Source organism: Hippopotamus amphibius, chromosome 5, assembly GCF_030028045.1.
Source record: "Hippopotamus amphibius kiboko isolate mHipAmp2 chromosome 5, mHipAmp2.hap2, whole genome shotgun sequence".
Lineage (NCBI taxonomy): Eukaryota > Metazoa > Chordata > Mammalia > Artiodactyla > Hippopotamidae > Hippopotamus > Hippopotamus amphibius.
In genome coordinates, this window is record NC_080190.1 from 117,669,134 (window position 1) to 117,684,240 (window position 15,107).

The 15,107-nt window shown below is 38.5% G+C and overlaps 1 protein-coding gene across 11 annotated transcripts in view; it reads right to left on the bottom strand.

The window, feature by feature from the left end:
- Nucleotides 1-15,107, bottom strand: part of CSPP1 (centrosome and spindle pole associated protein 1) — a 195,678-nt gene that overhangs the window by 104,612 nt on the left and 75,959 nt on the right. For 6 of the 11 annotated variants that reach the window (XR_009053644.1, XM_057734130.1, XM_057734127.1 and 3 more), the window contains exons 1-3: nucleotides 13,762-13,897; nucleotides 5,356-5,464; nucleotides 3,395-3,494 (exon numbers count right to left, since the gene is read on the bottom strand). Coding sequence is in view for 10 of the 11 variants with exons in the window: in XM_057734130.1 (XP_057590113.1) it covers nucleotides 3,395-3,494; nucleotides 5,356-5,454 (199 nt within the window). In the remaining variant the exon portion in view is untranslated. Of the gene's footprint in view, nucleotides 1-3,394; nucleotides 3,495-5,355; nucleotides 5,465-11,799; nucleotides 12,218-13,761; nucleotides 13,900-15,107 lie in introns of those variants that run through there. The other 5 variants (XM_057734126.1, XM_057734132.1, XM_057734124.1 and 2 more) reach the window with 4 other exon arrangements.

Here is a 15,107-nt window from a genome sequence, read left to right on the forward strand (position 1 = left end):
TGTCACTCTTTGCAGATGACATGATATTATACATAGAAAACCCTAAAGACTCTACCAGAAAACTGCTAGCACTAATTGATGAATTTAGTAAAGTAGCAGGATACAAAATTAATGCACAGGAATCTCTTGCATTCCTATACACTAACAACGGAAGAGCAGAAAGAGAAATTAAGGAAACTCTCCCATTCACCATTGCAACCAAAAGAATAAAATACCTAGGAATAAACCTGCCTAAGGAGGCAAAAGATCTGTATGCAGAAAACTTAAAGACATTGATGAAAGAAATCAAAGAGGACACAAACAGATGGAGGGACATACATTGTTCCTGGATTGGAAGAATCAACATCGTGAAAATGACTGTGCTACCCAAAGCAATTTACAGATTCAATGCAATCCCGATCAAATTACCAATGGCATTTTTCACAGAACTAGAGCAAGAAATCTTACGATTTGTATGGAAACGCAAAAGACCCCGAATAGCCAAAGCAATCTTGAGAAGGAAAAATGGAGTTGGTGGAATCAGGCTTCCTGACTTCAAACTATACTACAAGGCCACAGTGAGCAAGACAGTATGGTACTGGCACAAAAATAGAAAGGAAGATGGATGGAATAGAACAGAGAACTCAGAAGTAAGCCCAAACACATATGGGCACCTTATCTTTGACAAAGGAGGCATGAATATACGATGGAAAAGACAGCCTCTTCAATAAGTGGTGCTGGGAAAACTGGACAGCAACATGTAAAAGAATGAAATTAGAACACTTCCTAACACCATACACAAAAATAAACTCCAAATGGATTAAAGACCTACATGGAAGGCCAGACACTATCAAACTCCTAGAGGAAAACATAGGCAGAACACTCTATGACATCCATCAAAGCAAGATCCTTTTGGACCCACCTCCTAGAATCACGGAAATAAAATCAAGAATAAACGAATGGGACCTCATGAAACTTAAAAGCTTTTGCACAGCAAAAGAAACCATAAACAAGACTAGAATGCAACCCTCAGAATGGGAAAAAATAGTTGCCTATGAAACAACGGACAAAGGATTAACCTCCAAAATATACAAGCAGCTCATGAAGCTTAATACCAAAAAAGCAAATAACCCAATCCACAAATGGGCAGAAGACCTAAACAGACATTTCTCCAAAGAAGACATACAGATGGCCAACAAACACATGAAAAGATGTTCAACATCACTAATCATGAGAGAAATGCAAGTCAAAGCCACAATGAGGTATCACCTCACACCAATCAGAATGGCCATCATCACAAAATCTGGAAACAACAAATGTTGGAGTGGGTGTGGAGAAAAGGGAACTCTCCTGCACTGTTGGTGGGAATGTAAGTTGGTACAGCCACTATGGAAAACAATTTGGAGGTTCCTTAAAAAACTACAAATAGAACTACCACAAGATCCAGTAATCCCACTTCTGGGCATATACCCAAAGAAAACCATAATCCCAAAAGAAACATGTACCATCATGTTTATTGCAGCACTATTTACAATAGCCAGGACATGGAAGCAACCGAAATGCCCATCAACAAACGAATGGATAAAGAAGATGTGGCATATATATACAATGGAATATTACTCAGCTATAAAAAGGGATGAGATGGAGCTATATGTTATGAGGTGGATAGACCTAGAGTCTGTCCTACAGAGTGAAGTAAGTCAGAAAGAGAAAGACAAATATTGTATGCTAACTCACATATATGGAATCTAAAAATGGTACTGATGAACTCAGTGACAAGACAAGAACAAGGACGCAGATGCAGAGAATGGACTGGAGAACTCGAGGTTTGGGGGGGCGGGGGGTGAAGGGGAAGCTGAGACGAAGTGAGAGAGTAGCACAGACATATATATAGTACCAACTGTTAAATAGGTAGCCAGTGGGAAGTTGTTGTATAACAAAGGGAGTCCAACTCAAGGATGGAAGATGCCTTAGAGGACTGGGATGGGGAGGGTGGGGGGGACTCGAGGTGGGGGGGGAGTTGAGGGAGGCAGGGAATATGGGGATATGTGTATAAAAACAGATGATTGAACTTGGTGTACCCCCCCAAAAAAATAATAAAAAAAAGAAAAGAAAGGAAAAAAAAAAAAAGTGTGACAAGAGTAAAGTAAATTGTGCACATGTTGATTCTGAGCCCATGACATCCAAGCACAGATGTCATTAAAATATCAGATATAGGGGTCTGGAGTTCATAAAAGAAATTGGAATTAGGATAGAGATTTTGGAGTAATGAACACACTGATGATAAATAAAGCCCTGTGAGTGAATGAGTCACTCAGGAAGTATATGAAACGAAAAGGCGGCCTAGGACAGAGCCCTAAGGGATACCAATTAAGGAAGAGGGAGAAGTCATTGTCTGTAAGTTGGACTTTAAACTCACCATCATTTGTGAATGTAATAGTCAAAGAATAATTCTTAATATAATTCTCAAAAATCAAAAACCTAGTTTAAAAAATGTAAAAAGTGAGGAAATTAATATCTGTTGTCCACCAATTATGTGCCAGTCATCTTTTCATATGTATTCCATTACTTTACTGCCAAAATAACCTTTTAAGATAGATGCAGTTCTTAAGATGAGGAAACAAAGAGCTTAAATCACTTTAACCTGGCTTAAAGAGCCAGGTATGGCATTCACTTTGAGCTGTATTTCTAGTAGAGACAGAGAGCCCACTAACTGGTTAGTCTCTTGGCCAACATTCCCTATATTCCCAGTGGAATACAAATGCAAAGCAGCTAAAAATTTAGGAGTATACCCATGGCCATGAAAAATCGTCCACATGAGAACAATGCTGTAACCAAATAAACTCATCATATTTGACTTCCTTTATGTGAAAAAGTTTCAGTTGTCATCAGTAATTCACAAGACACACTTCCAAAACATTTATACATTTTCTCTAAAAAAATATATACCTACCAACAAGCCAAAATGAAGTTAAGTTTACCAAATATTTTCATACCAAACCATAATCAGACTCAATATAGCTAAATATTAACTTATTTACAATTCCAATATAGTCATCAATAGTATTTTGTATGTTTTAAGCATATTTCTTTGATTTTTAAATAAAAGCAAGTCCATCATGTTTATTCAACAACTAACACACTTTCTCTCTCACACACACAAATTCCATTCAAAATTTTCAATTTTGATACATACTGCTATGATTTCTACAAATCATAACCAAGACAATAATAAAGTGGGAAAAATGTTCTCAGTATACGTTATATTTCATATGTAGACCATACTGTCACATGTAAGATTCCAGAAAGGAGTTATTAAGATTCCAAAATTACCTTTTTTCTGATAAGACAGAGCTCTTTCATGACAGCCTGCTAAGAATATCTTAGAATCAGTTTAGCACACCTAATGACATACCTAAGGATCCCCTGGTCTGTTGACTATTTGGTGGTATGTTTTCCTTAGCCATGGAGATTAATATTTTACTGTTTTCAGAAAGCTTCTCTGATGCCTTTCCCTGAAAGAGACATAATATTTACAAAAGCAGAGGGGAAAAAACCCCACAAAATGTACAACTAATCTCAATACTTTTATTAAACAACTTGATGAAATTACATGGTACACCACAGAAGAAATTTAAGTGTAAGGTTTGAGGAGTTAACCAAAGGTATTTAATACTGCAATGTTTTATTATTTAGTTCATTGACTTATCAACAAATACTGACTTCCTACCAGGTACTGTCCTAGGCATCATGAGTGAAAAAAATAGAAAAGAAACTGTCTGCCATCCTAGAGCTCATAAAATACCGTGGTGACAAACAATCGCCATAATACATAATGAGATCATGTCATATGTAGAGAGTGATACAGAGGAGCAATAGAAGAAAATAAAACAGTGTAAGGAGGCCCAGAAATGGTGAGGGAGGGACTGCAAGGCCTGATTGAGTGGGTGATACTTGACCTAACACAAAGATTATTATCTATCTACTATAAGAAATTATAATAAAGCTGTATTTAAAGCTATTTAATTTAATAACTTTCTCCAAACACTGTCAGCTAGTCCTAAGTACTAGAGAGTGTTAAGAGTGTGCAGCTGGACACATGAAGGTTCTAATCTTGAATCCACTACTATGTGTACCTGGACAAATGACTTAACCCCTTTAAGCCTCATTTTCTGGATCTTTAAAACAAAAAAAAAAATTCAGCATACTTCACTGGGATTTTACAATTAAATGATATAATACATGTAAAGTCCTTGGCAGCTTCTTGTACCTGGCAGATATTATGGAAGCAAAGCAAATTAGTATGATGGACAAGAGAATAAGCACTAAAAAAAAAAAAGAGAGAGAGAGAACAAGCACTGGATTCAGGCTGCCAGGGATCAAAGCCTAGTTCTACTAATTCTGTCACCTAAGTCTCATTACTTAACGTCACCATGCCTCAGTTTAGTCATTTGGAAAATGACAATAATAACAGTTATTTATCTCACAGATTCATGTGAAGTATCAATGTAACCTCTAAAGACTATGCCTCATTCATAGTTAGCATACAATGTATATTAGCTATAGGAGTAAAATTCCTTTATAATTAGGGTATCCTTATTTTTTATCATTTCAACCAGGATACCTTTGTCCAGGACAAATGCTACACCAGACGAGACACTGGGACAACAAGCAAAGCAGGGCTGTCTTGAGCAAGCCAATATAGACGGTTACTCTAATAAGGATTGATCATATGGCACAGATTAATCTACATCCTATATCATGTTATATACACTGAGCCCATGAGAGAAAGTGCCACATCTGTCTAGATTAGTGCTATATTCTCAGAGCTCAGCACAGCATCCAACAGTCCCAATAACTATCAAAACTAGGAAAGCTTTAAGAAAGCTTTTTCAGACACTGATTTCAGAAACATTTTAACAAATTTATATTCTGAAAGTAAATATATAAAAGAAACTATTCTAATAAATTTACTTTTGTAGATTTCAAAAGTGTTTAAGATATTGATTCATTAAAAAATTGAACATTTTCACATTGAATGAGAAACTGCTTTTATATCTATTCTGTTTATATTCTGAAAGTTCTTGTACTAGAACTAGTCTCTTAATCATACTAGGAAACACAAATTATTAATTAAAACTCTAGTAAGAGGGAGGAGAAACTGTGAGGTACAAAATACCACAAAAGAAAAACTGAATTCAAAATTACTGAAATCTTGTCCAGAGTCAGGCTCTCGGTGTTAGAATGACAGCACAGCTAAACTAAAATACGAAACAGAAGATTCTCACTCCCAGAAGAGGATGTTTTGCATTTATAGAGGGTAATCTTCAGAGATGATTTTAATGAAACATGTTAGAAGAAAATAATTAACTTTACCTTCATTTCCATGTAAGGTGGATCACTTTCCAATTCTGCTTTGTCTCTGGCCAATTTGGCTTTTCGCTCTTCAATAAATTCATCCAAATTATCAGCCATTTTGCAGATACTAAAAAAAATTTTTTAAATAATTGTTTAAAAACCCTTCAGTAAGCATAGCTGTATCAGAATATCTTTAGGCTAATTATTAATATGCAGGCTTAGTCTACTTTCAGTATTCAATCTCAAGTATCAAATTGAGAACTTCAAACACGCTTGAATGAAATCTGTCTACCTGCTTTCAATCCCAACTCCTCCCAAAACCTACAACATACTTTAAAATATAAGAAAAGAAATAAAAAAGAAAATGAACAACCACCACCATCCTGCTCTTTACTAGTAATGTTACTTTTTATCACATGGCCGTCAAGACTGATTTCTGCACTACTGTTTCCTTGTAACTAATAAGCAGTCTATAAAAGGATATTTTTAGGCCATGCAAAGAACCTGCTGCTGATCAAAACTCAAGATTTAGCATCAATTGGTGATTCTTAATTGACCAAATCCTTGATTCTAGATTCCTGCAAAATGCTAACTTTCCAATTCCACCACTCCCTGCATATATATTTACAAGTAGGCACTGATCATTCTCTCCTAAAGAGCCCTTCCCTTGTCTACATTTTTCACCTTATTATAAGTAAGAACTCATGAATTCTTATTTTTTTCAGTAAGTCCTGGAATTTTAAATTAGAAGTTGTTGATATTTTGAGGAATAACTTATACGCCATAAAATTCACCCATTTTAGTGAACAGTTCCGTAAGTTTTAGTAAATTCATAGTCGTTCAATTATTGCCACAAGCATACTTCCATCACCCAAAAAATTCTCTCATGCCCCTTTGTAGTCAATGCTCACTCCCACCCCTGACTCAGGCATCATAAGATCTATCTTATCTCTATAATTTTGCCGAATCTGGAAATTTCATATAAATGGATCATATGAGATGTAGTCTTTGGTGTCTGGTTTCTTTCACTTAATGTAATATTTCCAAGATTCATCCTTGTAGTTGCATCTATCAGTAGGTAGTTGTTTTTTATTGCTAAATAGTATTCAATTACATGGAAATAGCAAATTTTATTTATTCACACATTGCTAGACATTTGAGTTGTTTCCATTTGGGGGCTTACTTAAGAATAATGCTGCTATGAACACTGTGTGTTTTCAATTCTTCTTGATAGACACTTTGGAGTAGAATTGCTGAGTCACCTGTAACTCTGTTTAACATTTTGAAGAACTGCTAAACTGTTCCTCTCATTCCAATCAGCAATGTATGAGGACTGTAGTTTCTATATATCCTCAATAACGCTTGGTATGTTCAGTCTTTTTGATAATCATTATATTGGGTATGTAGAAGTATCTCATTTCAGTTTTAATTTGCATTTCTCTAATGACAATGATTTTGAGCATCTTTTCATGTCCTTATTCGTATATCCATATATATAACCACTGACAATGTCTTCAAATCTTCTGCCCATTTTAAAAATTAAACTGTTTTCTTATTGAGGTGTAAAAAAAAAATTATATATGCTGGATACAAGTCCTTCATTAAACACATTTTATAAATATTTTCTCCCAGTCTGTGGTTTATTTTTAAATTTTCTTAATAATGTCTTTTTTTAATACTTTATTTTTTAAAGCAGTTTTAGATTCACAGCAAAATTGAGCATAAGGCACAGGTTTTCCATATATCCTCTGCCCTGACTCATGCATAGTCTCCCCCATTATCAATATCCTCCACCAGAATGGTGCATTTGTTACAACTGATGAACCTACACTGATACATCATTATCACCTTAAGTCCACAGTTTAAATCAGGCTTTACTCTTGGTGTTGTACATTCTATGGGTTTAAACATATGTATAACGATAGGTATCCAGCTTTATTGTATCGCGTAGTTTCACTGCCCTAAGAGTACTCGGTGCGCCACCTATTGATTCCTCCCTCCCCTTTAACCTCTGGCATAGCTTTGCCTTTTCCAGAATGTCATATGGTTGTAATCATACAGTATGTAGCCTATTCAGACTGGCTTCTTTCACTTACCAACGGGTACTACTAAGGTTTCCCATTATCTTTTCATGGCTTGCTACCTCATTTCTTTTTAGCACTGAATAGTATTCCACTGTCTGGATGTACCACGATTTATCCATTCCTTCACCCCACTGAAGGCTACCTTGGTTGCTTCCAGGTTTTGGCAATTATAAATAAAGCTGTTATAAACATATGTCATGATGTCTTCTTAAGTCCAATTTATCCATTTTTCATCAGTTTTTAATCAATCATTTGTGTTTTTTGTATCACATGTAAGAAGTTTTTCCCTAACCTGAGATCGCAAATATTTTCTTCTATGTTTTCTTTTAGGAGTTTTATAATTTTCTCTCTTACATGTATTATTTCTTACATCTTATATCTATGATTCATTTCAAGTTAATTTTTGCAAATGGTGTAAGGTAAGGGTCATCAAGGTTCAATTTTGTTTGCATATGGATATAAAATTATTTTAGCGCCATTTTTTGAAAAGACTATCCTTTCCTCGCTGAAACTATTTTGTTTTTAATATATCTTTCAAAAACCCATAAAACTTAGTGACTAATTCAATGTGTGGCAAGAAAAGAGCCAGTGATGACCAAAGTTTTAAGTCCTGAAAACTAAGAGTGAATAGAATCCTGGACAAATATAAGTCAGAAGAAGCTGGCTGGTTTGGAAAGGTTGGTTTAGCTGTGTTAAGTTACTGCTAGTCAGATGCTAATGAAAACTTCCAGCAGATTCAAGACTCAAATTTAAGAGAATGACATTAGAAATGTTTATTTAAAGTTAATAATTTTAAAGGTAATAGTTGAAACTGTGATAAATGAAGGTAGACAGAGAAAAAAGATGACCCAGAACTAAGTGATGGGAATGTTCACTTGAGGAGATAACAGAAGAACCAAAGCTGGAAAAAAAGTACAAAGAAGGAATAATTAAAAGGGGATATAGAGCAAAACCCAGTCAATATAATTTGCAGAGGAAAAAAAAAAAAAAAGACACAAGAAAAAAAGAAGTAAAAAATATCAGATGCAAGAGAGCTAAAGAAAAAAGCATCCGCTGAATTCAAAAGTTTGGAGGACAATAATAACTGGTAAAAATGCAGAAAAGCAAGCTTTACCTAAAAGAAATATGTTGAAACATATTAGTAAGTAGTACATAATGTGAACTTCACTCTATTATTTGCTTCCAAAAAGAACAATGATTTTAAAATATGGCCTTAGCAAAATATATTGCAAATCAAGAAAAGTCAATATACTTTAGCCATTTTTAAAGTGCAATCTGTCATAAAAGATTTTTCCTAGTAAAAATTCAAAACAGCCCGGACTTCCTAGGTGCCGCAGTGGTAAAGAATCCGCCTGACAATGCAGGGGACACGGGTTCAAGCCCTGCCCTGGGAAGATTCCACATGCCTTGGAGCAACTAAGCCCGTGCACCACAACTACTGAGCCTGTGCTCTAGAGCCCGTGAGCCACAACTACTGAGCCCATGTGCTGCAACTATTGAAGCCCAAGCGCCTAGTGCCCATGCTCCACAGCAAGAGAAACCACTACAAAGAGGAGCCCTCGCACCAAAATGAAGAGTAGCCCCCGCTCTCAGCAACCAGAGAAAGCCCGTGTGCAGCAATGAAGACCCAACACAGCCAACAAATTAATTAATTAAAAAAAAATTCAAAACAGCCCAAAAGCAAACAGTTTTCAAGTTAAAAACAAAAAAACACTTCTTAAAGTCTCCTAATTTTCCTAAATATTTTATGTCTGAAAGAAATAAAAGATGGTGGATAATACATACATAATATAATTTACTATAGGATTTTATAAACAATTTAGCAGAAATGTCATTAAATCTAAAAAAAAAAACAAAACCAAAAAATGTTTAACAGGGCTCTTTCACTCTGAGCTACCTAAAGTCTGTTAACAATTATTAGTTTAACATGTTCACTTCTTAGTTTTAACCAAACTTTGAACTTATAGAAATTTATAGATTTCCCTTTATTATAATAATTTAACATCAGTTATAAATTCTAGAATAGATTTCACAAAACAGTAATGATAGCAATAAAACACATTTTTAAACAGTGGTAGTAAGCATAAAATACGCCATAGCTAAAACATAAAATTTATCAGGTGTAAGTACACATTAAATTATCTCTAATTTTGCCCTGCTGTCTAATCTGATTAGAATATAATATCTCTAATACTAAATTGAAGAGCCAAAGATACTACTAAGCTTTCTCCTGGCAATGCCCTCCAGACAAAGAACACCAGGAACACTGCTATAGTTAAACTAGCTGGATTTATTACTCACTGCACTGAGACATGTCAATGCCCACCATGGGGTACACTGGAGTATCTTATTAAGAAGGTGTTACAGGACTTCTGTGGTGGCGCAGTGGTTAAGAATCCACCTGCCAATGCAGGGGACACAGGTTTGATCCCTGATCTGGGAAGATCCCACATGCCGTGGAGCAACTAAGCCTGTGTGCCACAACTACTCAGCCTGTGCTCTAGAGCCCACAAGCCACAACTACTGAGCCCAAGTGCCACAACTATTGAAACCCGTGCACCTAGAGCCCATGCTCCACAACCAGAGAAGTTAACTGCAATGAAAAGCCCAAGCACCGCAACAAAGAGCAGCCCAGGCTTCAAACAACTAGAGAAAGCCCACGCACAGCAGCAAAGACCCAATGCAGCGAAAAATAAAATAAAATTTTAAAATAAGTTTAAAAAGAAAAAAAAGAGGTGTTAGAAAAGACTTACAAGGTTTAGGGCTTGTATTAGGTGATTTAGGGGAGGGTTTAAGGAAGCAGCGCTTTGCTCAGGATTAAATGCTGTCAGGAAGTGAGGGTAATTCTATGATTGGACATCTTAGTAAATCTTACCCACAAGGAGGCTAACACTGTAACTACTAAAGCAGCAGCAATCATAATCAATTGGGAGAGATGTCTGGCATTTTGTGGCTAGGACAACATTCATGTTTTGTCTGTGTTTGGACATGACTGTGCAGTAGTATTGTTTTTCTCTTGCTCCATCATAGACACAGAACAGCTCTGTCTGATGTTGATGTTCTGTGCAATTGTTTATCTTCAACAGAAGAACACCAAGCCTAAGTAATCAGTATTGTCAGGTCAGTTCCTAGCAACGCCAGGGCTTTGGTGACAGTACAGGCCAGACTCTAGCTGTCATGGCCATTTTTCTCCTCACTGCTAAAAAAATGTGACAACTTATATAAAACATTTCATATTTCAAACTACAAAATTATTCAAGAATTACTTAATGAATCATAGAGACTGAATTCATGGATACAGTCTAAGCACAAAATAGAGTAAAAATATTCACAATTTAAAAAGTTATAAGAAAGATCAGCTTAAGGAAACCTAAATGGGATTCTTTATTCTTCCTTCACTCTACAATGTAACATCACTCACACTTTGTTCAAGATATTATTACCAGTTTTTTAAACAGCTGTTCAAATTATAACATTATCCCACACACCACTTTGAAAAGAAATACAATTCAAATATTTGAATAAAATATTTACTTAAAATAAAAAATTTTGTTTTAAAAAAAGATATTATTACCAGTTTTTTCCCCAGTACCTGTGTACATAGTATGTAGATGATAGTTTTCAGAAAATAAGTTTAACTGAAAGACATGGATTTAAAACCAATTCCATCACTAACTGACTCTAAGTGATTGACCTCAATGTGTTCCTTAACCTCTCCATTCTTCAGTTTCCTCATCTGTAAAATGGAAGTATCTACTCCAGAGTTGCCATGAAGAAAAAATGAAATGGTACATACAAAATGTATGGCATATTTGACACTTAGAAATCAATAAATCATAGCTGTTTTATTAATTCTCATTGTATCTTCACTGTCTTTATATACAGCAGTACTCACTTTTTTTAAAAAAGCCTCCAAAGTACACTGGGATTCAAATTGCCAATAATTGATACTTGTTTATCATAATCCAAATCAACATCTTTAAATCTTAAACTTAGGCCCTTTGTGCTTAATATATAGAAATATAAGCAGACCAGAACATTTTCATTCTGCAAAGCCTGAGTCAATCTAACAAACAGAGAGGATCCAGAAAGAACTGAGTATGCCCGATTCCTTTTCCCAATCTCATCAATCACAAAGAGAAGGGAAAACGTTGCTCCCATCCTTTTCCCTCTCCAGTGAAGTGCAAATTCCCATCCCCCTATGGAATTTGGAATGGAAAGTAACTCTCATTCCAAAGGAGGACACTGTTCAAGATGCGAGGGGGATGAAAAGCATAAAATATGATCCTTCCCCTCGAATTTGGAAAAGATTAAGTCTGCTGTCACAGTGGCTCAGTCTAGCTAGACTGGGAGTTAGGGATTGATATGTGGTACCTACCCATAAAGGACCCAGTGGTGGTATCAAGAAAACAATTTGAACATGTCTGGAATTCAGAGTAGAGTCCAGGTTGGAGAAAAAAGGGTTAGCATTTTTTAAAATGATCTTTAAAGCTAGAACAGAAGAGGCTGTCAGGAAAGAGACCCTAGCATAGGAGAACAGAATAGCAGGGAGTGATTACATATAGGTGTGGGGTTCAGGGGGGAGCCTGTGAAAAAGCCTTAGAACAAAAAGAGGAAGGGATGAGCTGAACCAGGACATTGTTTCTCATTTCCCATCCATCTGGAGATCTTTCCACCAAATTAAAGGTGCTCGTCTTTTTCTCCTGGCAGATGACATCCACATGAGCAACTTCCAAGGGCACATCCAAATTTTGACAAATCGCTCTAAGGGTTGCTAAGACGTAAATACCGTGTTACTAGAGGGAGAAAGGAGGTTGAGGGTTAGGATACAGGGAGAGCGCAAATGTATAAACTCACAACTAAGTCTGTTAGCAGCTGTTAATAATATATCATTAATGGTAACTAAGGACAGTAACATAAATTAGATAACCTTTTGGTTATGCAAAATTGCCAAAACATTTATTCAAACATTTTTGTCTCCCACTCAGGAAAACAATCAGAACTTTAATCAGAAGCATGTTAAAGGATAATCTGAAATCGGCGCAAAGTTTATAACAGTTAAATCACATAAGTCTAAAAACTTCATTTAAGAAATACCGAAAGCACCTTTTTTCAATTTACCCTCTCTAAAGCAATTTACGCTGCTCCCTTTCAGTAGGTTATCTGTACTGCAGGATACCCAAAACTTCATCCCTAGGGAGCATTTCAGCATAAACTTAACCTGCAGAAAGTCAGTGCACTCCTAGTAAGAAAAAATACGCAGAAAAGAAAGCAGCATCCTACTGATTCCTTTTGCTTGTCAACGTGAAAAGCCATTCTCTCATATAAAGTCGAACCTCCCTGAGGATAACTGGCTTCTTACAAATTCATATTAGTTACTCTCAGGCTCTTGCATTTCCCGAGGTGTTTGAAAACTAGGTAGTGGTTTACTTTAGAAATTAGTCTTCCCAAAGAAAAAAGAAAGAAAATAGTTTTCCCAAAAATCCAAGCTAAACTTCTTAATCCTATAATCTTGAGAGCCAGCCTCTCTCAAAAGATGTCCCATTGCTAACAGTTACTAAAAACGGGATTCCGATCCCTGATAACAATCCTATCAAGGCAATTAGAAAGAAAAGGCTCATGCTCAAGGAGCCAAGGGGAAACAGGATAGTAACAGCACCGACCTCACGGGGCTGTAGTAATCAAATTTTACTTGTAAAGTAAAGCACTGAGAAACAGCATTGGGAGCCACAAGCACTCAATCAACGTTAACCTTTAACCGCACCGAGTAAAAGGGAAGATGCTTGGGAAGGCTTAGCCAAGAAGCGGAGAGCGGCTGATGCGGAGGGAAGGCACAAGAAACGAGGCACAGCTGGTCTCTTGGCGCTGTGGGTGGCGGCCTCCTTAGGAAGAGTCAGCGCGTTGTCAGGCAACCGGGTCTCAACAGCACCCAAGGCGGCGGCGGTAGCTGCGGCCCCAGAGCCCAGACCGCGCAACCAAGGCACCGCCCCGGCCCCCTTGCAACAGCGAGACCTTCAGGCACAGTGAACCCTCGTCCCCAGAAACCGGGCACCGCCCCCCAGCCAGGCTGCAGCGAGACCCCGACCCGGTGCCGGGTACCCGGCCCTGCTCCTAGACTGCAACCCCGTAACTCGGGCACCGCCCCAAGCTCGGCGGCCGCGGGACCTCAGTCGGCAGGGAGCCCCTACCCCTACCCGACCCCGTTACTCGGGGGCCTTGGCTAGTCAGGCCGCCGCAAGACCTACCCCCCCAAGGAGGCCCTGCCCTCTCCCCGGGGCCGCGAACACAGCCCCGGGACGCCCCCCGCCCCCGGCCAGACCCCGCCAGGCCTGCTCCCCACCTGCGGCCGACGGACGCTTACTCAGGAAAGCAGGCTCGCGGGCTTGCGTCGGGGAGACGCACAGCGCTCTAGGTAGACTCTTGGCGATCCGAAGAAGCGGTGGCGGTCGCCCAGCGCGGGAACAGTGTGACAGGCCACCCGGCCCGGGCTCCGCCTCTCAGGCCGAGCCCTCCGCCCGCCTTTCGCCAACGGCGGAGCGCGGCCCCGCCCCCACTGCGGCCGTGGGGCAAGGCCTCGCGGCCCGGGGCGCCCTCTGCAGCCTCGGAGGCCGCACGGACGCCCGACGGTTCGCAGGGCTCGCATGCACCTGGCCTGGGTACTCAGCCACCTTGGTTCCCCTGCTCCGCCTGGAGACTGTTAAACCGTGGGAGCCACTTCCACAGGCTACACTGATTCTGTCCCCTCCAAACCTTCCAAGCCCCAGCCGGCCTGGGTCGGAGCCTGTGGGGGAGACGGGATAGGGCAGGGTTGTAGTGAGACAAAAACTGTTGGCATACCTCTCCGGGGCATTAGTGCTCTCCCAGGAATCTGATCAACCTTTTGTCCTAGGCTTTTATTACTAATTTCAACATATTCAGTTCACCCCAATACTTAGTAGCCATATACTACCACTAGAAAAAAGATCTCTAGCTTCCCAGGACACTGGGACTAAGAGTCCTTTATCTTAAGTTACTTTGTATGAGGGTTTGAAAGACAATTTTCTTAAAACGTAAGTTAATGTCAAAACCTCAGGCAGGGGTGTGGACTCCATAATTCTGATGTTTTTGTCTTAACTAAATGTCATAACTTTCTAGGAGTAAAGGATACAACTCAGAACGGAGTGCCCTGCACTCTGAAGCTTACAGTGAAAAGAAACACTTTCAAATAAACAAATACATTATTTCAATGCAATGTAACAGTTACAGAAGCACCTACAGACATTTAGAGACACCGTGGAAAGATTACTGGAGAGAGAAGGAAGTTAAGAAAGATTGCATGGTAGAGATCTCTGAGCTGTGTTTTTAAATATTAATATAAGCTCCCAGTCAGAAAAGTAAGGGGAGGGCACTTCAGGCAATGCTGGCCACTCATGCAAACTTTCAGGGTAACTAAAGAAAGATGAAGCTGGAGAGGTGAACTGTGATGCTTTTTTCTCTCCTTTTTTCCCCAACAAAAAAATTATTGAACACCTAGGAGTAAAACAAGGAATAGAGACCTGGTTCCTGTGTTTTGGAACTTAGAATCTAGAGTTGAGTGGGGGAAAGGAAGAGAAAGAAGAATACCAAAAACAAGCAAATAAATGAAACAAACACTGTATTAACTCTTGGATGACAACAAATAGTCCCCCTAGATTAATTCGGCCTCGG